This window comes from Ostrinia nubilalis, chromosome 7 (assembly GCF_963855985.1).
Source record: "Ostrinia nubilalis chromosome 7, ilOstNubi1.1, whole genome shotgun sequence".
Classification (NCBI taxonomy): Eukaryota; Metazoa; Arthropoda; class Insecta; order Lepidoptera; family Crambidae; genus Ostrinia; species Ostrinia nubilalis.
Genome location: NC_087094.1, coordinates 6,691,461 through 6,715,990, shown reverse-complemented (window position 1 = coordinate 6,715,990; position 24,530 = coordinate 6,691,461). Strand labels below are relative to the sequence as shown.

General features: G+C 34.8%; 3 protein-coding genes and 1 long non-coding RNA gene across 4 annotated transcripts in view; all 4 read right to left on the bottom strand.

Annotated features, from left to right (window-relative positions):
- LOC135073169 (protein lin-9 homolog) overlaps positions 1-24,530 on the bottom strand; it is an 89,101-nt gene that overhangs the window by 54,559 nt on the left and 10,012 nt on the right. The window lies entirely within an intron of this gene.
- LOC135073173 (uncharacterized) lies at positions 103-8,701 on the bottom strand. Its single transcript, XM_063967240.1, has 5 exons — positions 7,844-8,701; positions 7,616-7,693; positions 6,141-6,297; positions 474-551; positions 103-191 (listed from the first exon to the last, which is right to left on the bottom strand). The coding sequence occupies exons 1-4, from the start codon at positions 8,684-8,686 to the stop codon at positions 508-510; spliced, it is 1,122 nt and encodes a 373-aa protein (XP_063823310.1). The 5' UTR covers positions 8,687-8,701; the 3' UTR covers positions 103-191; positions 474-507.
- LOC135073175 (DNA-directed RNA polymerase subunit beta''-like) lies at positions 559-1,702 on the bottom strand. Its single transcript, XM_063967245.1, has one exon. The coding sequence runs from the start codon at positions 1,512-1,514 to the stop codon at positions 657-659; it is 858 nt and encodes a 285-aa protein (XP_063823315.1). The 5' UTR covers positions 1,515-1,702; the 3' UTR covers positions 559-656.
- On the bottom strand, positions 2,990-4,924 carry LOC135073571 (uncharacterized). Its single transcript, XR_010257644.1, has 3 exons — positions 4,414-4,924; positions 4,249-4,326; positions 2,990-3,427 (listed from the first exon to the last, which is right to left on the bottom strand). It is a non-coding gene; the product is annotated as an uncharacterized LOC135073571 (long non-coding RNA).

The window sequence follows — 24,530 nt, the reverse complement described above, 5'->3', positions numbered from 1 at the left end:
ACATCTAAATCACCACTACGTGTAAGTCGGTACATACCATCTGTATAAACTGACATAATCGATATGCACAAGTGTTTAGTCTCCTTGATTTCTCTTAAAAAAAATTCGCATCGTGAACATATGAAGAGAGCTATAAACGTATTGCTGAATGTGAAACATATAATGGTTATCCATTCTAAGGTCCCGATCAACTAAAACACAACAAAGAAATAAATTAATAAAAATTGATTAGTGTTTTATCACTATATTTAAATTTCTATAAAAGAGAGAAGAAAAATATACTAGTTAAGGTCATAGGTCCTTAAAACGTCAATTACAATAAAATTGTACCAATACCACAGACAAAAAGGTGATATGACGCGTCATTTCAGAATATATTTCTACTCCCGAGTTTTCTGAGATAGGATAGTCATACTTTCACGAACATAAATGAAATAAACATAGGCGAAACAGGAATACATAACAAATCTTACATTAAATTGTAGCCCTGTTATCACTAGTTGCAAATTAATTGCACTTTCTATAACCAGTTTGCTGGTAAAGAGGAAAATCTGAAAAAACATCAAAGTTAGCAATTTCCTGCGAAGATTGGAGGATTTGATCAAAATAAAAAAGTGTGTAGCTAGGTTAGTACTTATTTTAGTAAAGAATAGACACTAGTATTTTAAAAGACTCAAGTTTTTAAGTAGGTAGGTAGTACACCAGTATGTAGTTACCTGAAATTGATAAAGATTTCTGAATTCAAAAAAATTCTTGATAACCTTTTTCAAATAAATATCCGTTGCGCTGTATCTGAGATCGTGTGTCTTTGCAGCCAGCTCGCGCATAAATTGTTTAGGATAAAAATAAGAATAATCGTTTGAGTTAAACTTGTTGATACTTGGCAAGTGGTTCTGGAGTATAGCATTAATAAAACGCACCCGAATGGTGTAATATGACATAAGATTAGAGCAATGATTTAGTTCCAGCATGTTTGTAATTTCACTTATCGATATCGTTACAACAGTTACCATCATTGGTAAAGCGAGAAAGATAGAAGCAATAGTGTTTAGTACTGTCCAAATTGATAAAATCAAAATTGTCGTTATCGTATTGAATCTGCGAAGTGTAGTGTTGATTGAATTATTATGTTCCAGTTTCATGGAACGGTCGAGTTCTTGCATAGAGATGACAAAGTCGACATTTTGGGTGTTATTTATGAAGCGAACATGGATTATATTCAAAAAATACATCAAGATCTGTATTAAAGATGTACCTATCGCGCTGCGGTACAAGTTGATATTTACACTGTATTTGTATAAATAAGTTACAAAATTAATCATGTACAAGAAAGCACTCATTACGATTATCATCAGCGTATAGGCCTTTTGGTAGACGGTCGGTGAAGACACGAACCTATCCCTAACATCGACTCTGCATGAGCCAAACAAGACTTGCAATATACGTAAAACCGAGAAAGTTTCATAAAGACTTTTGTCTAGAATATTTTTGGAAAGGTATTCTTGTCCAATCATTTTGGGAGTTGTAGCTATTTTAGCAGAAATATAGCGTAAGTGGGTGTTAAGTATAGCAAGTTGTTCTTTGTTACTGTTTTAGGCTATAACAACGTTCGATTTGTGAAGTTCACCAATGTATCTGTAAACAAACGTGGTATGATTAAGTATTAAAAAATGTGATTTATAAGTAAATGGGATCCTCCTCTCCACTTACCACCTACTTACTTAGGTACCTACCTATTACCAAACTTACAAGTTTTAATACCAACGTCTTGCAGCTTGAGATATGTAGGTAAACTGTCTGTATTAGATAAACGTAATTTAAAAAAGATAATTTACAAAAAGTGCTTTATCTACAATGATTTTATCAGTAATAATAACACTTATCGGATTAAAAGGTAGCTAGTAATGTCCATCATTGTAATGAGTTTTTGTTAAGTGCTTTCTTATCTATCATGGGGTGGACAGGACCTACTTATCACTAATAAATGAGTAGAATAGTTAGTCCTACTACGTGCAATTAATAGATAGATCGATTGTTACCTATCATTGTAACTTTCTAGTAATGAATAATCTAATTCCCACATAAAATGTTATTGAAATGAGACGCGACAAACAAAGGAAAAAGCAGAAAAGATTTGCAGGGGTTTCCGCTAAAAAAATCTTTCATGAAATCCCGAAACTTAATTTTGACACGACTCTGACTACGAATTTAATAATAAGTAATTGACTAAAATTAGATTAGTAAAAACTTTGTAATCGATTTTGTCTATCCAAAAACAAAGACTTGATGGATTAGGCTTGCACTCTAGAAATAATTTATTATTAGGCAATACAACATTAATGCAACAGTATTCCAACAAGTAGAGATAGGTTTGATTATACGGTCTCAGAGTCGACAGCATTTACCTACATTTACACGGACTACATAAATAGAAAGAATAATGTTACAACAATTCAATCAATCCTCATCTATACTTATAATAAATCTGTAGAGAGGTCAATTCTGTACATGAAATATATTTTCAAAATAACTATCAGCGGGTGATTAGTGATCGATACTGATGCCAAAAATGCTATAAGTAAAATTTTTGTCTGTCTGTATGTTCCTTATTTATAGAAACAAAAACTACTCGACGGATTTAAACGAAACTTGGTACAATTATTCTTCATACTCCTGGGCAGGTTATAGTATAGGTACTTAGGAATTCCCACGGGAACGGGAATTAGCGGGAAAATTATTTTGTATGAAAAATCTTAACCGCTTAAGTTAGACGCTTGAAATTTGGCATGCAGGTACCTTAGTAAACTTAAAGCTTAGTTACAACAGGATATTGCAAAATTCCCACGGGAACGGGAGTTAGCGGGAAAAAACATTTGTATGAAAAAATCTAAACCGCGTAAGATAGATGAAGGGGGTAAAACGGGATCCACGCGTACGAAGTCGCGGCCGGCCGTTAGTAGGTAATAAAATTAATCTTCAAATACAATAATATTTATTTTGAAAGCAAACACACTTTACAAGAGCAACAATTGCAGTTCCGTTACAAACATAGTTGTGATAGTACTAAATAAGTGAAGGAGGTACATTCCTTCGATATCCCACATGCCGTATACAGAGAATCGAGGAGGGTTGGTCTCTATTGTTCTAAGCATTTTCTTGGCTTTTCTTCTGATAGGACCTATAAAGAAAATGACAATTTTAGGTTGATTTTATACTTACTTGACTCTGGAGCGTTATTAATTTATTATGCTACTTTTGCTAGTTATTACGTACCATTCGTGTAAACAGACATCACTGATAGACACAATTGCTTAGTCTCTTTAAATTCCCTTAAGAATATTTCGCATCGTATACATATAAAGAGAGCTACACACATGTTGCTGAGTACGAAACTTGTAATTGTTATCCACTCTAAAATCCCGATCAACTAAAAGGTTGATGTTAAGATGTTATTATAAGTTAATTATTTAATTAATCAATATTTCTGTCAGCAGCCAAAGGACGTCCATCTACTGTTAGACAAAGGCCTCCCTTAAGAATTTCCATTTTTAGGGTTCCGTAGTCCTGACAAGGAACCCTTATAGTTTCGAAATGTCTGTCTGTCTGTCCGAGGTTTTACTTGGGAACTATTGGGACTAGAGAGCTGTCATTTTGTGGAGGTATGTATATTAATCACGCCGACAAAACGGTAGAATAAAATTTTGTAAAAATTTTTTTTTGGGGTAGCTAGCTCCCCTACATGTAAAGTGTGGATGTTTTTTTTTCTTCTTCTACCCCATCGTGTGGGGTATCGTTAGATAGTTCTTTTAAAATGGCTTAGGGGTTTCTAAGACCATTTTTCGATTGAGGGATCCGTTTGCAAAATGTTCAAGTTTAAAGTGCCAATTTTTGTTCGAGTAGGGCGTCCCCCCTCTAAAATTAAACTGTTGGCTTGAATAATCTTACAAAATTCATGATAATAGTGCTTTTTATGAACTTTCAAGGAAAACTATAGCGGTTAAGATAGATTAGTTAGTTTAAGAGTAATAGTCATTTTACTCATGTATTATAAAATGTCATACCTATAAAAAATCCTTAGAAGAAAATATTAAAAGTGACTTTAGATGAAGTAATTGCTTGCTTCTGAAATATATTGTGGTAACGAAGGACAACTACGGAACCCTACACTGCGCGTGCCACGACACGCACTCGGCCGGTTTTTATTCAGTATGTTATATTGAAAATAATTTACGGCGTTTTGTCCCTTACATTAAATTGTAACCCGGTTGTTACTACTTGCAGATATATTGCACCCGCTGTTATCATTTTGCAGATAAACACTAACATCTGAAAAAAATATTCAGAAATTTAACTGAGTTGCGTGCGTGTTCAAATTAAGTAAAGTTGAAATCTTTGTTGGTAAGTAGGTTTTACCTGGAATTGGTATAGACTTCGAAACTTGGAAAAGCTTTTGATGATTTCTTTCAAATAAATATCAGTGTCACTATATCTGAGATCGTGAGTTTTTGCAGCCAACTCCCGCATATAATTCTTCGAATAAATTATTGTATCATATGAGTCATACTTGCTGATTCTGGTCGTGTGGTTGTCGATTATAGAGTTAACAAAACGTATGCGAATGGTGTAGTAAGCCATAAGAGTAGAGCAATGACTTAAATCCAAGATGTTTGTAACTTCGCTTAAAGTTATTGTTACTACTATCAACATAACTGGCATGGCGAGAAAGACTGTTGCAGTGACAATAGTGGCAATTAGACCCAATGTGAGCAGAGTTGTCGAAATGACGCTTATTTTTCGGACAATACTATTGATAGAATTATTATGTTCCAATTTCATAGAACGATCAAGTTCTTGCATGGAGATAACAAATTCAACGTTACGGATGTTATTAACGAATCGAACATGGATCATGTTAAACAAATAAGCCAAGAAATGTATATCTAACGTGGAAACAGCGCCTTTGTGCAAATTGGCGTTGACGGTATATTTGGACAAATAAGTGAAGTGCACGGCCACATACAACATGGCAACTATTAATAACATTAACAGAGTATATATCTTTTGATATACAGTCGGTAAAGACACAAACCGATCTGTGACATCGACTCTACATGATCCAAGCACAAATTGCACGGTGCGTACAAGCGAGAAAGTTTCGTAAAGATTTGTATCTAGAATATTTTTGGATATGTACTCAGAAGCAATCATTGTAAGTAGATTCGTATTTTGCTGTAGCTAATATGTATAGTGTATGTTTATGATTACAAAGTAGAGATTTGTAGCAGTACAATGGTGTAAGTGGCTGTTATAGCAAACATTTGGAGCGGCAGTCGGGAGCCAAGGATAAATACGTTGAATATCGATATCTCAGATCTCTCTTGGGTTAGTAATAGCATTAATTGCTTAGCATAGTCTCTCGATTTACCTGAAAGCAAAATTGATAGTGAAATTCTACAGGCCAGCCTAAGCATAAAATTAGGATATTTCAGAAGATAATAGTCGTGATGCACCTCCTACGGTTTTCAAATAAGTAATACTAGTAGTTGACTAACTTCAATGAAGTGAGGCAACGGAGGTTAGATATCTATGATGTCCAAAAGTAGACTACAGGTTATGTAATTTAAAATGAAGAATTAGAAATACATAACTTTAATTAATGATTTTAATCAATACTAATAGTTATTGGATTAAAAACTGGTAAGTGCTATACCTTTTTCTGTCTACAATTAATGAGTTTTGTTAATTGCTACCAATATCTACTTTGATAGAGTAATTTCCTATAATATCGTAATGTTCAAGGTGCGGCTGATAAAGGTCAATTTGTATTGATGAATTTCCAAATTTAAAATAACCACTGCCAGGGGGCAAGAGGGGAGTACCTACTCCCACTTACTATGTAACGGTAGCGATATCGCCGAAATAAACTTTAAAAATGTTAAATGTAAATTATTCATTTTAAGTCTTCTAAAGCCTATAAGCGTGACATTGGCGCCCAACGTGGGGCGCAAATGTCACAAGTAAATAAATAAATAAATAAAACCTCCACGGCGTTCCTTTATCATCCGAGTGGTCCTCCTAGCATTCCAATCTCCTAAAAAGATGGTTGTACCTACATTATCATTCTAAAATTCTGAACTTACCATGGTTTAACAGCGACTTTATGTTCAAACTAAGCTTCCTTGTCCTTTCGAGGCTCGAAGTTAGATATCCAGCGGTGATTGAAATTACTAGAACGATCGTACCCAAACACACTTGTACTGGTATCGTTGAAGCCCATAAATAGCCACGAATCTCTACCTGAAAAAATATTTCAAAAGGTAAAAAAATTGTCTTGCATTAGGTAAGTTGAATGTAACTAATTTTTCTGCATAACCCAAAGGTAAACTGGATGAGAATGCCTTATGGCATTAAGTTCGTCTAATGTTAATATTTTTGGCATTGAAGTATAAATCTTCTATACTATAATAAATCTGTAGAGAGGTCAATTCTGTACATGAAATATATTTTCAAAATAACTATCAGGGGGTGATTAGTGATCGATCCTGATGCCTAAAATGCAATCAGTAAAATTTTTGTCTGTCTGTCTGTCTGTCTGTCTGTCTGTCTGTCTGTCTGTCTGTCTGTCTGTATGTTCCTTATAGAAACAAAAACTACTCGACGGATTTTAACGAAACTTGGTACAATTATTCTTCATACTCCTGGGCAGGTTATAGGATACTTAGGAATTCCCACGGGAACGGGCATTAGCGGGAAAATCCTTTTGTATGAAAAATCTAAACCGCTTAAGTTAGACGCTTGAAATTTGGCAAGCAGGTACCTTAGTAAACTCAAAGCTTAGTTAAAACAGGATATTGCAAAATTCCTACGGGAACGGGAATTAGCGAGAAAAAACATTTGTATGAAAAAATCTAAGCCACGTAAGATAGATGCTTGAAATTTGGCATGCAGGTACCTTAGTAAATTTAAAGCTTAGTTACAACAGGATATTGCAAAATTCTCACGGGAACGGGAGTTAGCGGGAAAAAACATTTGTATGAAAAAATCTAAACCGCGTAAGTTAGACGCTTAAAATTTGGCATGCAGGTACCTTAGTAAACTTAAAGCTTATTTACAACAGGATATTGCAAAATTCCCACGGGAACTGGAATTAGCGGGAAATTCCTTTTGCATGACTGACTCACTGACATACCCACGCACAGCCTAAACGGCTAAACGTAGGCACTTGAAATTTATAATGGACGTAGCTTAGGTACCGTAGAGGTGCACTAAGAAAGGAATTCCCGAAATTTCCACAGGAACAGGAATTACCGGGAAAATCCTTTTGTATGAAAAATCTAAACCGCTTAAGTTAGACGCTTGAAATTTGGCATGCAGGTCCATTAGTAAACTTAAAGCTTAGTTACAACAGGATATTGCGAAATTCCAACGGGAACGGGAGTTAGCGGGAAAAAACATTTGTATGAAAAAATCTAAACCGCGTAAGATAGATGAAGGGGGTAAAACGGGATCCACGCGTACGAAGTCGCGGGCGGCCGCTAGTAAATAAATAAATGTTTTGACTAAATAACGTATAATGAACAAACGTTATAGATACCTATTCTTTTTGAATACACACCTTTTCTTTGACAGAGTCTATATAGCATTGAACTAGAGCCAAATTACAAAGCAACACCTGGGTCGTGAATGCGAAAACCTGCACAAAATAAAATATTGTAGGTAAGCGTAACCTGGTGACTTCTTAATTATGTCTTCATGCAGAATTTTTATTTTCTCTCAAGCCATGTTTGGTTAGTACTTATGTATTAGATAGATGATAAGAAATGTAGATAGTATAGTTACTTACTGGGAATCTAAAAAGTTTGGTGACATCGGCCAGCGTGTCCAAAATGCTATAAACACTGTAAACCAATTCTTGGTATTTGCTATTTTCGGACTTCTCATAGGAATTGACAGTCCACAACTCTTTTTTGTTATATTCTGTCGGTGTGTCTGATGTGTACAGTGATAATTTAGCACGTAAAATATTATTTACATGTGTTACACGAATGATCAGAAACAATAATATAATCCATAGTAAAAATATTTCGTAACAATTTGCTATTGACATGGCCATGATGAGCAAAGTTGAGTAGCAAATTTGTTGAGCCACTACAATGCTGCAAGTTATTGTCCAGGTAAAACAAGCAAGTGTACCTGCAAAAGTTACTAGGTAACTCAGTACAGTAAGCCTCTTGTTGAAAAGTACTGCGTTACTCATTTTTAATTCGCGATCAATTTTTTGCAGTTTCACATACAGTTTGCTGTTTAACTCTTCATTGCAGAAGTTATTTTGCCAGGCTATAAAGGTATTGAAGACCCCATTTATTGCCAGACTAAGTCTCAGCAATACATCTATTTTGGCTGAACCTAATATAGATGAACAGTTAAGATTAACAATGAGGCTAATCGAGTGAATGGTCCACAAAATACAGCTGTAGAATTTATAGTTGATTGACGATTCTGTTACAAATCTGTACGCTATCTTCACCCGATGAAAGCCCAATATTGTTTGCACAAAGTGTAAGGGTTCAAAAACTTTTAAGAAGTTTTCATCTAGGATATCCGCTGAAAGTGCGTCGACTTTTTTGAAACTCATAATGACACCACGTTCTAAGCCAACGGTAAAACCAACAATGGTTGGTTTCATTAATATAATACCTATTCGATTACGTGATTTGTTTGATAAATCAAGAATTCGAAAATTAATATGCCGTGGGGAAATCAACTGAAGTTATCTAGGTACTTACTTCATTTGCATATTTAATAAAGTCATATTTTAACGGGATACCTATAGAATTTGTTAATCCATTATGGAATCAAAATTTGTAACACCATTTCAAATATTACTTAAATTAAAATGTGTTAGTTAGAACACTTCGTTATTTTTTATGAACAAGAGGTTCAGTGTAAGTGTTTGTACCAACAGTAGGTACCAAGGTAGGTATAATAATAATAGAAACATTGTTTTAACATTCGACGTATATTTTTTCTATTTATGTGTTAACAATAACAATGAAGCATACATACATACATACTGGTCTACAGTTTATCTAGTTATGTCCTCCAACATGCCATCACGCATTATCCAAGTACCTAAATAAGCATTAAGATAACGAAATAAGCATATTAAGCATATCATGTTACAATAACAACCTAAACTGCTGATGCTGAGTCGGGATAATTGAAATCAACATCCTGCAGTTCCCGGTAGACGCCTCACGCCACCGGACCGATAATCAGCCCTATATAAGGAGCCCGTGATGATGGTATGGACACATTAGATTTTAGGCTTCCCACTTCGAAGCACCTTAGGCTAGTTAGGTTAGAACCGTTCAATCGCTGAACACTTAGTTGTAATTTTGTACTTTATAACTTCATTAAAAATCATTGAAAGTTTAAAGTTGTAGTTTTTTTATAAAGTCTGCTCGCCGCACAAACTTGACTGGCGCAGCCGGTAGGATCTCGCGTCGCGATAATCAAAGTATAACGATTATATCGGTCTTGAGCAATCGCGGTTAGGCTATCAAGTCTACAACGGCGGGATCCACGAACCAAACAAATAAGTCAAGCGGCACCAGCACCAGCAGCAGCACCAGCAGCAGCAGCAGCACCAGCAGCAGCAGCAGCACCAGCAGCAGCAGCAGCACACCGAGAAGATATGGGGGTGAGCGGCAAGTGAGTAAACCTTTTCGCTACCGTTTTTGTACCATTCTTCCCAAATTTTTGTAACGTTCTTTATCCCAAATCATAATAAACGTTACTGCTCGTAGTTCCTTCCACTTTAAGGATTACGCCAGCGCTTAGTAATAGGAAAGAAATATTTTGAAATTGTTTATTTTATCAGAAAATTGTTAATTAATTAAAATGGAACGTATAAATGTTATACCTAGTGAAATGTTAAATTTAATACCGAAGTTTGAAGGCGACGGTAAAACATTGAACTTATTCCTAAGGGAATGCCAATATGTTATAAATATATATAGAGGCCCTGATGAAAATGTAACACAAAACAGTTATGTATTTCATGCGATAACTAGTAGATTAGTAGGACGCGCAGCAGCATTGTTAAGCGAGCGCGAAGATATTAATACATGGATAGCATTAAAACAAGTGTTAACCCAGCATTTTGGAGACCCCAGATCGGAAGCTTGCATAGCGATCGAACTAGAACAAATTAAAATCAAACATGGAGAGTCGTATAGCGAGTTATGTCATCGTATTCAGAATGTTAAGAGCACACTGATGTCCAAAGTCAACATGATTGAGGACGAAGGCATTAGAGCAGCTAAAGTAATTATATACGATAATACCGCGTTAAATGTCTTTCTATTTAATCTAACTGAAGACATGATTAGAGTGATTAGACTTAGAGGTTGTACCACATTAGAACAAGCCCTAAGCATTGTGACTGAGGAGGAAAACTTCCAATTTCAGTACAATATGAAAAATAAGAACAAAGGAGTCACACCTACTCCTAGTAAACCCAGTTTTACCCAATCTCAACCGGCATTTAAACCGAATTTCGTATCGCCAACTCAAGCATTTAAGTTTGGCATACCTTTCAATAATAATAATCCATTCAAACAAAACTTCACACCTTTCAATAGGTTTAATCCAAATGGACAAAACTTCAGATATAATATGCCACAGAATCCTAATAATATGTCCAATCAACCCAAGTTTGTTTTCTCAAACCAGAATCCACAAAATTTCAGATTCCAGCCTAATCAAAATCCTAGACCTATTTATAGGATGCCTAGCAATAATAACAATCACTACAGACCTAATCCATATTCGGTTCCAATGAATCGATTCAATCAATTCCCACAACAAAATAACCAATTTAAATTCGGATTAAGCAACCCACCTTTGGCGCAGCGTCCCTCATACAAGTTGGACACTGATGTTTCAATGCGTTCAGCAGCTCCAATCCATCATAACTTAATAAATAACCCTGAAACCCCGGAAACACTCTTTTACGAGCCCGAGCCCGAGAGTCCCGAGGACCAGTACTATTATTACTACGACGATCAGTACGAGGACGTACCTCAGTACGAATCAGAGCAAATAGTAGAACCGGAAACTCATAATGACGAAAATTTTCAAATAGAAGCCTCACCGGATATAAATCGGAAGTGATAAATCTAAATTATTATGACGGAATGTTAAGATTGCCACACGTGTTAATACCTGAAATTAAAGCAAAGTTTATGATAGATACGGGAAGTACACGATCGTTCATAAGCCCGAAAAAGGCTAACGAGTAGGGCAAGTGACCCGGTTGTGGCCACCGACCCCTTTGTGGCCATTTAGAACTTCAAATCGTTATAACTAAGGCAAGGACTAATATATTACTCTATGGTTTACGGGAATAAAAATATCTAATATTAGCAACACTGATAGCGTTAACAGCTTTGATGTGTCAAGCTTCACTTCAATCCAACAAGTCATTATTTTTTGAGAAGCGTTAATTGTTTTAAGTCTTAGCAAAAAGGCTAAGGCGAGCGGGTGAGTAAACAATCATTATTTTCTAAATCCTTCTTATTTTTTTTAATGTTTATGTTAATCCTTAATAAAGAATACACTGTCTAAGTGGTACTAATGATTGATTTATCGCTATTTGTTTATTAAGTGGGTTTATGAGAGGTGGCCACTAATGGAGCCAGAATTAATGAATTTTCCCATCTTTGGCCACATGACTGGCCAAAAGTGGTGCACGAAGAACTCCACTTTTGGCCATTTAGTTTTTATCGTGATTTTTCAATTTAATTACTTAGCTATTTTGATATAAGTAATCGATTCATTTTCAGAGTTACGATTATAATGCCTCCATCGAAACCAAATACTAAAAAAATCCGTGTTGTGAAAAGAAAATTGTTCCAGTACTAACCGCATAAACTTATACTATAGGTTTATGTTGATCTCCTTAATTGTAATTTCAATTCAAGCTGAGATATTATATTTCATACTAGCGGCCGCCCACGACTTCGTACGCGTGGATCCCGTTTTACCCCCTTCATCTATCTTACGCGGGTTAGATTTTTTCGTACAAATGTTTTTTCCCGCTAACTCCCGTTCCCGTGGGAATTTTGCAATATCCTGTTGTAACTAAGCTTTAAGTTTACTAAGGTACCTGCATGCAAAATTTCAAGCGTCTAACTTAAGCGGTTTAGATTTTTCATACAAAAGGATTTTCCAGCGAATTCCCGTTCCCGTGGGAATTTCGGAAATTCCTTGTTGTAACTAAGCTTTAAGTTTACTAAGGTACCTACATACCAAATTTCAAGTGTCTAACTTAAGCAGTTTAGATTTTTCATACAAAAGGATTTTCCCGCTAATTCCCGTTCCCGTGGGAATTTCGGGAATTACTTGTTGTAACTAAGCTTTATGTTTACTAAGGTACCTACATGCCAAATTTCAAGCGTCTAACTTAAGCGGTTTAGATTTTTCATACAAAAGGATTTTCCCGCTAATTCCTGTTCCCGTGGGATTTCCTAAGTATACTATAACCTGCCTAGGAGTATGAAAAATAATTGTACCAAGTTTCGTTAAAATCCGTCGAGTAGTTTTTGTTTTTTTTTTGATGAATTTTGATGGCCAGAACTGGCACATGACTGTGGCCAGAAATGGGGTAAAGCTGGCCAAAAATGGCACAAATTCCCATTTCTTTTTCTTTTCTACAGGATTATTTTTCCATTGAATCATTATGAAAAAAAATGTATCCTTAGGCTAGATCTAAATATATTTAATCGCTTTTTACAAGAAATAAGTCCGTGATAACAAAAACTGTAAAAAGATATAGCCTCAAAGTCTAAAAAATTCTTAAAATGGCCAAAACCGGGTCACCTGCCCTATTTCAACGCCTATAAATATGTAGAGCCATTTGAAGTCATTAGCACGCACGCGCGTAGTAGCCATAATGAAGTAATCCATATTCCATTATTAAAATCATTTGCAACCACAGGAAGTCATAAGTTTTACGTGTATAACGTAGACAATCGTTTCGATGGCTTGATAGGTAGCGACTTGTTAAAACAGTTGGGCGCTACCATAGACATGGACAAACAAATATTAAAAACTCATAACGCACAGTTGCGAATAATATATAGCCCACCATATGAAGTAACTATAGCACCGCGATCCGAGTCACGTGTTAAAATCCCCACCACTGTGTCAGAGGGTGACGCAATAATTAATTATACTAACTTCGGACAAGGCGTCCGTATGCCCAGTGCTCTCGTGAGCTGTCAACGAGGTTACGCGTATACCGTGATCCAAAATAGTTCGGATAACTATATAACGATAACTATATCTAAACCATTCGCAGTAGAACCGTACAGTGTCAGTGAAATACCAGTTAATAATATCAGTGACGCACCGCAAGGTTATGAGATCGACGAAGTGTTACAGCAGAATCTGGAAAAACTCAGGTTAGAACATATGAATGATGAGGAAAGAAAGGTTATTAGGAATCTTTGCTATGAATACCGTGATATCTTTTATTGTGAAAAAATACCTTTGAGCTTTTCGAACAATGTAAAACACCAAATCCGTACAAAAAATGAGGATCCTATTTACGTAAGACCATATAGGTTACCTCAAGTCCAGACAGACGAAATTAACAAACAAGTGGAAAAACTTTTATTAGATAATGTAATTCAGGAATCACATTCCCCGTGGAATGCTCCAGTGCATCTAGTTCCAAAAAAAATGGATGCATCAGGTGAAAGAAAATTTAGGATGGTCATTGATTACAGACGTTTAAATGAAATCACAACCGACGATAAATACCCATTACCCAACATCGCGGATCTTTTTGATAAACTAGGAAAATCAATTTACTTTACCACCTTGGATTTAGCAAGTGGGTACCATCAAATCGAGATAGATAAGGATGACAGACAGAAAACAGCATTCAGCACCCAAGCGGGTCACTACGAATTTCTGCGCATGCCGTTCGGTTTAAAAACCGCGCCGGCGACGTTCCAACGCGCAATGGATAACGTACTGCGTGGGTTACAAGGAATGCACTGTTTAGTCTACCTTGATGACATCATAGTTTACAGTAATAGCTTACAGGAACACATTCAGAGCTTAAGAAAGATATTTGATCGCTTAAGAGAAACCAACCTTAAAATCCAATTAGATAAATCTGAATTTTTACGCAAGGAAGTCTTGTACTTAGGACACACAATCACTAAGGAAGGTCTTAAACCGAACAATGACAAAATTAAAGCCATCTTAGATTTCCCTATTCCCACAACTACAACAGAAATCAAAAGTTTCTTAGGTCTTATAGGTTACTATAGGAAGTTTATAAAAGACTTCGCCAAGATAACACAGCCACTTACCAGTTGTCTAAAAAAACGTAATAAAATAATAATTGATGACAAATACAAATCCGCTTTCGAAACATGTAAAGAACTTTTAACAAACGCACCATTGTTACAATATCCCGATTTCGAGAAACCGTTTGTTCTAACAACAGACGCCTCTAACTTCGCTATCGGAGCCGTGTTATCACAAGGAACTGTAGGCAGCGATAAACCGGTCGCCTACGCAAGTCGTACACTGAACGAAGCCGAGACGCGATACAGTACCATCGAAAAAGAATTATTAGCCATAATTTGGGCAGCAAAGCATTTCAGACCGTATTTGTATGGTAGGAAGTTTACAATCTACACCGATCACAGACCACTAGCATGGTTAAATTCAATAAAGGAACCCAACAGTAAACTCACCAGATGGAAGTTACGTTTAGCGGAATTTGATTATGACATCATATACAGGGTGTCCCGTAATGTAACGTCAAGCCAGAACTGGGTGTTAAGGCAAGTTATGCTGGTTATCAGAAAAATATAAAAAAAAATCTATGTGGCATATTTTCAAAATAATGGGCATTTAAAAAAAATCCAAAATTTTTACTCCAGGTGACGGTCTTTTTACTCGTGTTGCCACAAATCTTCACTTTTTCCAAATTTTTTTTTTGTTATGTAACGCTGAATAATGCTTCTCTAAATTGTTATCAAAATTACAAAACCAGCTGCTCCAACTTGGATGAAAAAAATACATTATTCCCAAAAAAATTTTCAAAATAAAAATTTTGCCTAGTTTAAACTGACTGTACTGAAAAAAAATTGTACTACGCGAGTGTGGCAAGTGACGTCATAATTTGGCGCATTTAGTAAGGATTCCAAAATGGTATAACACTTGGTAAATTCTTGCTGTAATTGTCGACAATTTTTGGTTTTTTGGAAATAATCCTGTTTTTAACTTTATCTACCTTGGTTAAAAGGTATGAGCGGGACGGAGAGGGCCATCTTACCAAGCAGGGATGTTATGGATATCCGTAACCGTAACCGAAACTATCGGATATCCGAAATAACCATAACCGTAACCGAAACTGATTCAAAAGTTACGGATAGTTTCGGATAAAGGCGGAGTCTAAGGGTACAATTATTCCAAACTGCAAAAACTCTATGAAATCTGCAGTATACACGCCGCAGCAGCAATGCCGCGCTGCCGATTTCATAGAGTTTTGCAGTTTGCGGTCTGCGGCCCGTCTTGGAATTGTACCTTAAATCTTAATATTTGTTACCAACTTGTCTGGCATTCCCTGGCACCATCTAATATGCCAGCCTGTTTAACCTTTATCATACATAGGTGTCCTCTTAGATGGTACATAAAGTAGCTATGTGGGTCACGCAGCATCTTGCTATTTGAATTATACCTACATTTTTGAAATTCTAATAATTCCGTAACCGAAATTATCCGAAACTTTCGGATAATCTGAAATGATTTCATATCCGTGACCATAACCGAAACCGGTATAATATTATTGTAATATCCGTAACCGTATTCATAACCGAAACTTCATATCCTTATTATCCCTGTTACCAAGTACAAGTGCAGGCAGAGCAGGTAGTAACGGCGCGCACGCACGGGTGACTTTTGTCACAGTATGTCAACTACTAATTACTGTCATGGTGACAAAAGTTTCTGTGACTGACTGTACGGTAGTCAGTCACAGAAACTTGAATTTTGGGCACATTAGAATAATAATTTTTAACCAAGGTAGATAAAGTTAAAAACGGGATTATTTCCAAAAAACCAAAAATTGTCGACAATTACAGCAAGAATTTACCAAGTGTTATACCATTTTGGAATCCTTACTAAATGCGCCAAATTATGACGTCACATGCCACACTTGCGTAGTACTTTTTTTTTCAGTACAGTCAGTTTAAACTAGACAAAATTTTTATTTTGAAATTTTTTTTGGGAATAATGTATTTTTTTCATCCAAGCTGGAGCAGCTGGTTTTGTAATTTTGATAACAATTTAGAGAAGTATTATTCAGGGTTACATAACAAAAAAAAAATTTGGAAAAAGTGAAGATTTGTGGCAACACGAGTAAAAAGACCGTCACCTGGAGTAGAAATTTTTGATTTTTTTTAAATGCCCATTATTTTGAAAATATGCCACATAGAATTTTTTTTTTATTTTTCTGATAACCAGCACAACTTGCCTCAACACCCAGTTCCGGCTTGACGTTACATTACGGGACACCCTGTATAAAAATGGTAAACAAAACAGCAACGCTGACGCGTTATCCCGAATTAAGTTAAACGCACTCACCGATGGTGATAATATGTCAATGCAGGTAAATATAGACAATGATAAACCATCAAGTATAGTGACAATTTCATCAGATTCCAGTAATTCAATTAATTCCCAAAAACGCGTAGAAAAAGACGATTACGGAGCTATTAGATCACCATCAAATAGTAGCACAATATCAGCACCAGAAAGTAGTTCACATTCCGCAACAGCACACTCCGCTAAAGACATAGATACCATAGGTATACCCATATTAAATGAAGCAATAGACACGAAACCTAATCAAATTATAGTAGATTCTTGGGGATTAGACAAGTTAGAAGTAGTCGATGTTTCTAATTCCAAACAACGCATTTTAGAAATCAATTTACCATTAAATCGCCCTGATCTAATTAAAGACTTCTTAAAACGATATACCCGACCTAAAGTAAAACATTTTATCCACTTCACTGACCCTAGTCATCGTAAACTATTTGTAGAAACAATAATAGCATTATTTAGAAAAGATACTGTACATTTCTTTGAGTGCACAGAGCGTATCATTCATATAACAGACGAACAAGAACAACGCGCCATAGTACTAACTTATCACACCGGAACAACATGTCATCGTGGAATACGAGAAACAATAATGCGTCTTAAACGCACTTACTTTTGGAGTAAAATGGAAGAAACTGTTTCAAGCATCATAAATGCATGCGAAACTTGTAAACAAATGAAATATAATAGAAAACCTTTTAAGCCCGAACTACAGTTAACGCAAACTCAAACAAAACCATTTCAGGAAATTTTTATGGATCTGTTTAGTATAGAAGGCAAATACTATCTTACAATCGTAGACGCGTTTAGTAAGCTAGGACAGGCCATGGAAATACCTAATAGATCTACACCGGAAGTAGTTAGAGCATTGCTAAGATATTTCTCATTCTATGGAGTTCCGACAAAAATCAATTGCGATCCAGGCTCAGAATTCAATAACGCCCTTTTAAAAGAAATGTTAACATTTAATAAAGTGGAATTACACATAGGTACTCCACATAACCCCAACTCAATGGAAATCGTTGAAAGATTCCACTCAACACTAATCGAGATTTACAGACTCGCTAAATTCGAACAAAAATTCACAGACGCAGCAGCCGTAATGACGTATGCAATATTGGCATACAATCAAACGATTCACTCAACGACAGGTTTAACGCCTTTTGAAGTAACTTTTGGACACACGGACTCTTCAAGCCCGTTTAACGTAGATTTTAATCAGCAATATACGCAACAGCTAGTAAAGGAACACGTAAGAAAAACGAAACATTTATACAAATATTTAACCGATAAAATTATTGAAACTAAAGAAAGCATTAGGAACAAACGCGGCGGTGAAACTGAATTCGACATCCAAATGGGTGATACAGTGTTTATAAAAGGCGTGAATGAAAGACGAAGTAAGGATAAACCCCGTTATCAAAAAGCACAAGTCTCAGGTGAAATAGTTAGAAACACAGTCCCTGTAATATCAAAAAATAGACCCACTAAAGTTCCAATTAAAGACATAAGGCGTCCTCCGCAGGTGCCTCATCCTGATGATGATCCTGACAATCCGCGCCCGGGCCCTTCAACTCGACAAAATTGAAAGGAATCCGGGATTGCTACCAGTGAAGGAAGGTCAAGCATTGATTAGTGAAGAAAACTGGACGGTGATAAAAACCTTAAATCTGACCAACATCCAAAGGGATTTAGATCATAACGTAGACAAATATAGGGAATTTAAAGCTCACATAAGTAACACGGTTAAAATAGGAAATGCATTTGAATATAACAACATTAAAATGCAAACTGATAATATAATGCTCATTACTGTAGAAAAGTTTAAACAAGTAGTACCTGTAAGTCGTAAAAAGCGCGGTCTAATAAATCCATTGGGATCTTTCATTAAAGCTATCACAGGTAATCTCGATAACGATGACGCTGAGAGATACGATACCATGATTAAAGAATTAAAAACTAATCAAGACGCTATTGCAAATAAAGTAACGATCTTATCCGAAATGGCGGGTATTATAGCCAATAATACCAATGCAACTCGACACAATTTCGCCCAAATCAATAAAGAGCTATTAATAATTAAAAAACAGATAAATCAAAGTAACGTAGAAAAATTAGAAAACAAGATCATTCAAGTATTTCATTTATTTATTCATAACTTTCAAACGATCTTTACACATTTGGACGATATTGAAACCGCTATAGCTTTTAGTAGACTTAAGGTGTTACATCAATCAATAATCGATAATAAGGAATTGTTAAATGTATTAAAACAGATCGAAATGACTAATAAGTTAGTATTCCCAGCTAAATTAGCGAATTTAGTTAAAATTGAACAGACCATAGAGTTAAAAGCATATTTTAAAGAAAGACAGATAACGTTTATTATGAGCATTCCCTTGGTTACACCCGACATATATAATTACTATAGAGTAATTCCTTTACCCATCCTTAAGAGCGTTGTCACATTTTTCATGCAGAAATCGAGAATTTGGCAGATTTCGAAATGATTTTAGTCATATAATTTATTGTTATAGCTTCTTTTGACTTATATCATCGTAATTATCATACGTTTTTACGGAATGTCTATTGACAAAATCTCGTTCAAATTGGATTTTTGCCTACGAAAACAGCGAATTTCGAAAGCCCGATTTCCAGGTAACTCGCGAAGGCACAACTTTGAACTAATATTACAACAAATTTATTTCTAAGTAAGAAGATAGAATGTATTCATTAGAATAAGCATACCCTGAAGAAGAAAGTGTATTGAGAAAATTTTGATGTTTAATTCATTAAAATGCATTTTTATCATGTCTAAGATAGTCAAAATTCGAGAAAATTACTGCTAGAAAACAGGTCATATCTCGTAATCTAAAAGTCATTTGGCAACATAAACTACTTTATACTTAAGAAGAAACATAGTACTATTATTGTGTGAAAAAGAAAAAATATCTATCTTCAATCTTCAAATGAAAAATTAATTTGAAAATACTATAAAATCGGGTGCATCAAATGGCATAAATCAGTCGTGCTTTGGCACTCGTAGACGCCGGGTCTATGTCAGTTGACTGCCCACTGACGTATATGCGTCACGCGTGATTTTTTCGTAAATTGTAGTATGATTGAGTACTTTTGATCCGCAAGTATTTTTAATTTATTTGTTTAGGTAAATCGGACTTGTAATTTCTTTCTTTTCAAACTTTTTATTATTTTACTTACAGAATATGGGTAGAATAGATAAAAGATATTATTATGGTATCTGTTTGGTCAGGAAAAAATAAATGACTAATAAAAATTTTAACAGGGTGTCAAAACATTAGTCTATGCTATTGTGTTTCTACCAACATAAAATATACTCTTCCTTACTAATAAAAGTTAAATAGCGTCTGTATGGTCACACAACGCTTCGTCATGTTTTTCCGAAAGTTCAATTACTGACGACTGAATGAAAGAAATTGGTGCGTAACTATTCATCTGATATTAAATGTTTAGTAATAAAGGGGTAGGTCAGGTAAATGGCAAATCCACCAGCGGTCGCTCGATGACACTTAGACAAATAGTTTTATAAAACGTCAACTAAGTTGGTTAGGTATTTGTATTGTAGATACTTATACAAATGAACGTATAAAATGAGTTTATTTTTAAAAGTATAGGTACAGGGTGGAAACGATAAGTGATTTCACTTGATTTTTAATTATACAAGATATCGAGAAACTGTTTACTGTTCCTGTAAGTGCTTCATAAGCTCTTTAAAACAATAACAATAAATAGGTCAAAGAATAAACTGGATCTATGCGAAAATTCAATGTTTCCGAATTTCATACTAAATGTATGCCGCCAGCCATACCTACCATTTTAGAAGTGTTGATTTTTAAATTTAATTTTTTAATTGAGTAACATATAATAATCAAACAACAAACTCGTAAATTGCATTCTTATTTAAATTATTTACGGAAAACATGATTTTCGGTTTAACTTGCTACAATATCATCAAGAGATACTAATTAATAAATACTAAATAAACAGATAAAGGGGACGGCATTAAGGCACTCAGAATTCTCAGAAACCATTGATTTCGTGTTAGTTTGTAGCTGTATTAAATGTATGAAAGCAGGAAATATAGGTTTTTTGAATAGATTCAGTTCGTTCTTAAACATATTATTGATGCCGTTTGCTAGGTCTCATGAAGCACTTTTTCAGTAAGTAACCATTTGTTCGACATCTTATATACCTACTATAAGAAATATTCGAGTAAGATCACTTATCGATTATTTTCGTCATCCTTATTTGTATTAAATTTAATTAAAATACACTAAGGCTGAGATGCACCACCTAACTTTGACGCTAACTGACAATAACCGGTGTTTTATGTTAGACAGATTTTTGACATCCAAAATTTTGATGTCAATGTTAAAGTAAGACGGTGCAACACGGCCTAACAAATGTATCGTAGACAGTACTTTTTATTTTCTTCATAAATCTTTCTTTTCTTTGTAAAGCTATCTACAAGCTTTTATTTTCTTTGACATCTGGAGTTGTAAAATCTTGCAACTTAAAATTTACTTACTTCCCGTTTTCCCATTGAGCTGAAATTTTGCATGTCTACACAGGCATGCAAAATTTCGTTTCATTTCGCACTAAATAATTTAATTTACACGTGTTTTCATGCGATGGCCAAGTCAATATATTTATGTAAAACGTTAATGATTTCCTGGACTGGACTTGGTACTACATGGATCTCACAACTTTTTACCGTAGAACAACTGAGTAGTGAGACTTGGTTTTTTGACAAGTATTGTTTTTGATGGGTTTGTATCACAGAACGCATGTGTACCTAATGGGATAACTGTTTAAAAACACGATTAGATAAATTTTGCTCTATGGATAAAAATCTTAAAGTTACCTCTGATTTTTAGCATTATACGACCGTGGTTTATAATAATAAATTCTATAAAATCACAATGATATCAGTATTTACCTCTTTGATTTCCTGACTTGTTTAGATTTACAAAAACTAAATATTTATTATTAACTTTTAGATAATAATTTGAATGGCGCTTACGATGTTTAGTTACGAGCTCTTTGATGGACACAGATATTATAGATAACGTTTAAAAAATGGCACGCTCGTACATTTCATTCTATTTATTTAACCTATCCATATTTATGTGCGGAAACGTCACAAAATCAGAATAAATTTTTATTTTTCCATCCAGCATCATAAAAACTAAAAAGTCAAAAGTAAAATTTAAATAGTAAATATTTTTCATAAACAAGCTTTTGATGCTGTAAAAAGAATAAAATAAAACATAAATTCTTTCAAACCCATCAACTTATTACTTTACTCAATTTAAAGATTAAAAACTTGTCGCGGGATTTACTAGTGTAAAAAATACATTAATTACGTAACTTGATTTAGCTAAAAGTCTGATCTGAGAAAAAATCAAATAGGTAAATTATACACTATTTCTTTATTATTATGTATGATGTACTGTCTTAGGTACGATACAACTACGGATTAAGATCGTTTAGTCGACGCAGCGTTGAAATTGTACAGATAAATGCAGTTTGCGCACTCACTACGCGACGTCAAGCAATAAAAACCTAAAATTCGAACGCCAACTTTTTGCTACAACGCTCTTAATAAAAATAATATCACCACCATCCTTGCACCTAAATCCCCTTTTATCCTGGTACAAGAGGCGAAAACTTGGTCGCTCCCCTCACCATGCCAGGAGATCGACGAAAACCTTCATCTATGCAGAAATGTGGATACTACTACACAAGAACAGGACTTATGCACTTCAAGCTTAATGAAATCGGAAACTAACACTTCCATGTGCAAACCCATAGCCGTGGAAATCAATAACTTGTACATCAGATCTTTTTATGAAAACTGGTGGATTGTGTATTCCAGAAATCCGGTAACCCTGAAGGAAACCTGCAAGGGGGAAATCACGAGAAAACAACTTCGTGGCACTTACCTGATTGGAATGGACGGAGTATGCGATCTCCAAATACAAAAGGTAACTCTCAGACGACGCCACTCTGGAGCGAGAGGCTTCAAATACCATAAAACAGCAAAGATAAACTTACCTGAAGTAGCACAAGGCCCTGTAACGCAGATGAAGTAAAACCTGTAAACCTGGACGACATCAACTTGGACAACTTGCAGCTTTTGGCGTACGCGCTGAAATCTCCCGAAAAACAAGTGTTAAGTGATGCAGTGATAAACATAAAAAGTGTTAGTGTTGGCACGGTAATTTTGTATGTTATAATTGTGTTAGTTATAAGTATAGTTATATTTTATAAGATAAAGAAAATGTACCCAAATTTATGTAATCGAAACCCTCCGATTCCAATTAAGCAATCGGATGATTTCGAACTTAAGGAGGGAGGAGTTATGTCCTCCAACATGCCATCACGCATTATCCAAGTACCTAAATAAGCATTAAGATAACGAAATAAGCATATTAAGCATATCATGTTACAATAACAACCTAAACTGCTGATGCTGAGTCGGGATAATTGAAATCAACATCCTGCAGTTCCCGGTAGACGCCTCACGCCACCGGACCGATAATCAGCCCTATATAAGGAGCCCGTGATGATGGTATGGACACATTAGATTTTAGGCTTCCCACTTCGAAGCACCTTAGGCTAGTTAGGTTAGAACCGTTCAATCGCTGAACACTTAGTTGTAATTTTGTACTTTATAACTTCATTAAAAATCATTGAAAGTTTAAAGTTGTAGTTTTTTTATAAAGTCTGCTCGCCGCACAAACTTGACTATCTACACTAAATACATAATATTTGTTCATCACAAACAAGACTGTTAACATGAAAAAAAAACCACATCACTCTCTTACTTTTTTATAAAAATTAAAATGATTGATTTCATAAATATTTATACTCGGAGATAAGTATTTTTATGTAAACTATTAGCAGAAATGGTTTGCAAACTCATTTTAAACAATTTGATGGACTTTCACACGGGTTTCAGTCTTTGACTTATGTGTAAGTAAATTACATAAAAATTGTCTTTATTATAAAATATAGCTAGTTACACAATTATTTAATAAATTATTCGAAATGAATATGTAAATGCAATATTAAAAGCATATTAGTTCAACTGTCTCAAAGTTTACTAAGTACCTTAATGATTTTGTAATTTTAAAATTGAGTCCAAGAGTTCCATATTTTTTCTTAATGTGCATGCATACTTATTTAAAAAAAATTAACTATCCAAAAATGCATTTACAAAATAATTAGCACCAGATGATCCGTCTTTCAGATTTTCTACGGCAAAATAAATAAATATAATATCTACGAATTGTATAACATCTACTAAACTACCAATACTTTAAAAAAGTCACCCTTATAAACGTGTTCATAAAATCACAATTTTAGACATATTTTTATTTTATGAAACCGAATTCCAATTCGTATACGAAACGCACATATTTTTATACGATTGGTATGCGAAATTGAATTCTACCGCCTTATTAAGGCCGGGTAGCAGAGAAAATGGCGAAAATGAGGTTTTCATTTTTCATTTTTGAGGTACTAAACAGTAAAATTAAAGGCTAAGATTTTTATTGGGCATAGTTGAGGATATTTTCTAGGGCTATTAACGGATGGAAACACGATTTGATGAAGTTGACTCGATAGAATAAATTCCCAAAGTTACCTCTATTCGTTTTCTATTTATGGTTTTATTTTTAAAATAAGCGAGTTCAGATTCTGAATCTTTTACTAAACTAAAGTTCAGAAATAACTTGAGGGCTTTTAACGGATGAAATTTTTATATTGCGTCTTATTTAGTTACTATGTTA

Coding starts and splice junctions, on each gene's coding strand:
- LOC135073175 (XM_063967245.1), bottom strand. CDS start 1,514: ATGATTGGACAAGAATACCTTTCCAAAAATATTCTAGACAAAAGTCTT.
- LOC135073173 (XM_063967240.1), bottom strand. CDS start 8,686: ATGAAACCAACCATTGTTGGTTTTACCGTTGGCTTAGAACGTGGTGTC. Junction 7,694..7,843: donor CCAAACTTTTTAGATTCCCA/GTAAGTAACTAT, acceptor TATTTTGTGCAG/GTTTTCGCATTCACGACCCA. Junction 552..6,140: donor AAAGTCGCTGTTAAACCATG/GTAAGTTCAGAA, acceptor ATGTTTTTTCAG/ATTTTCCTCTTTACCAGCAA.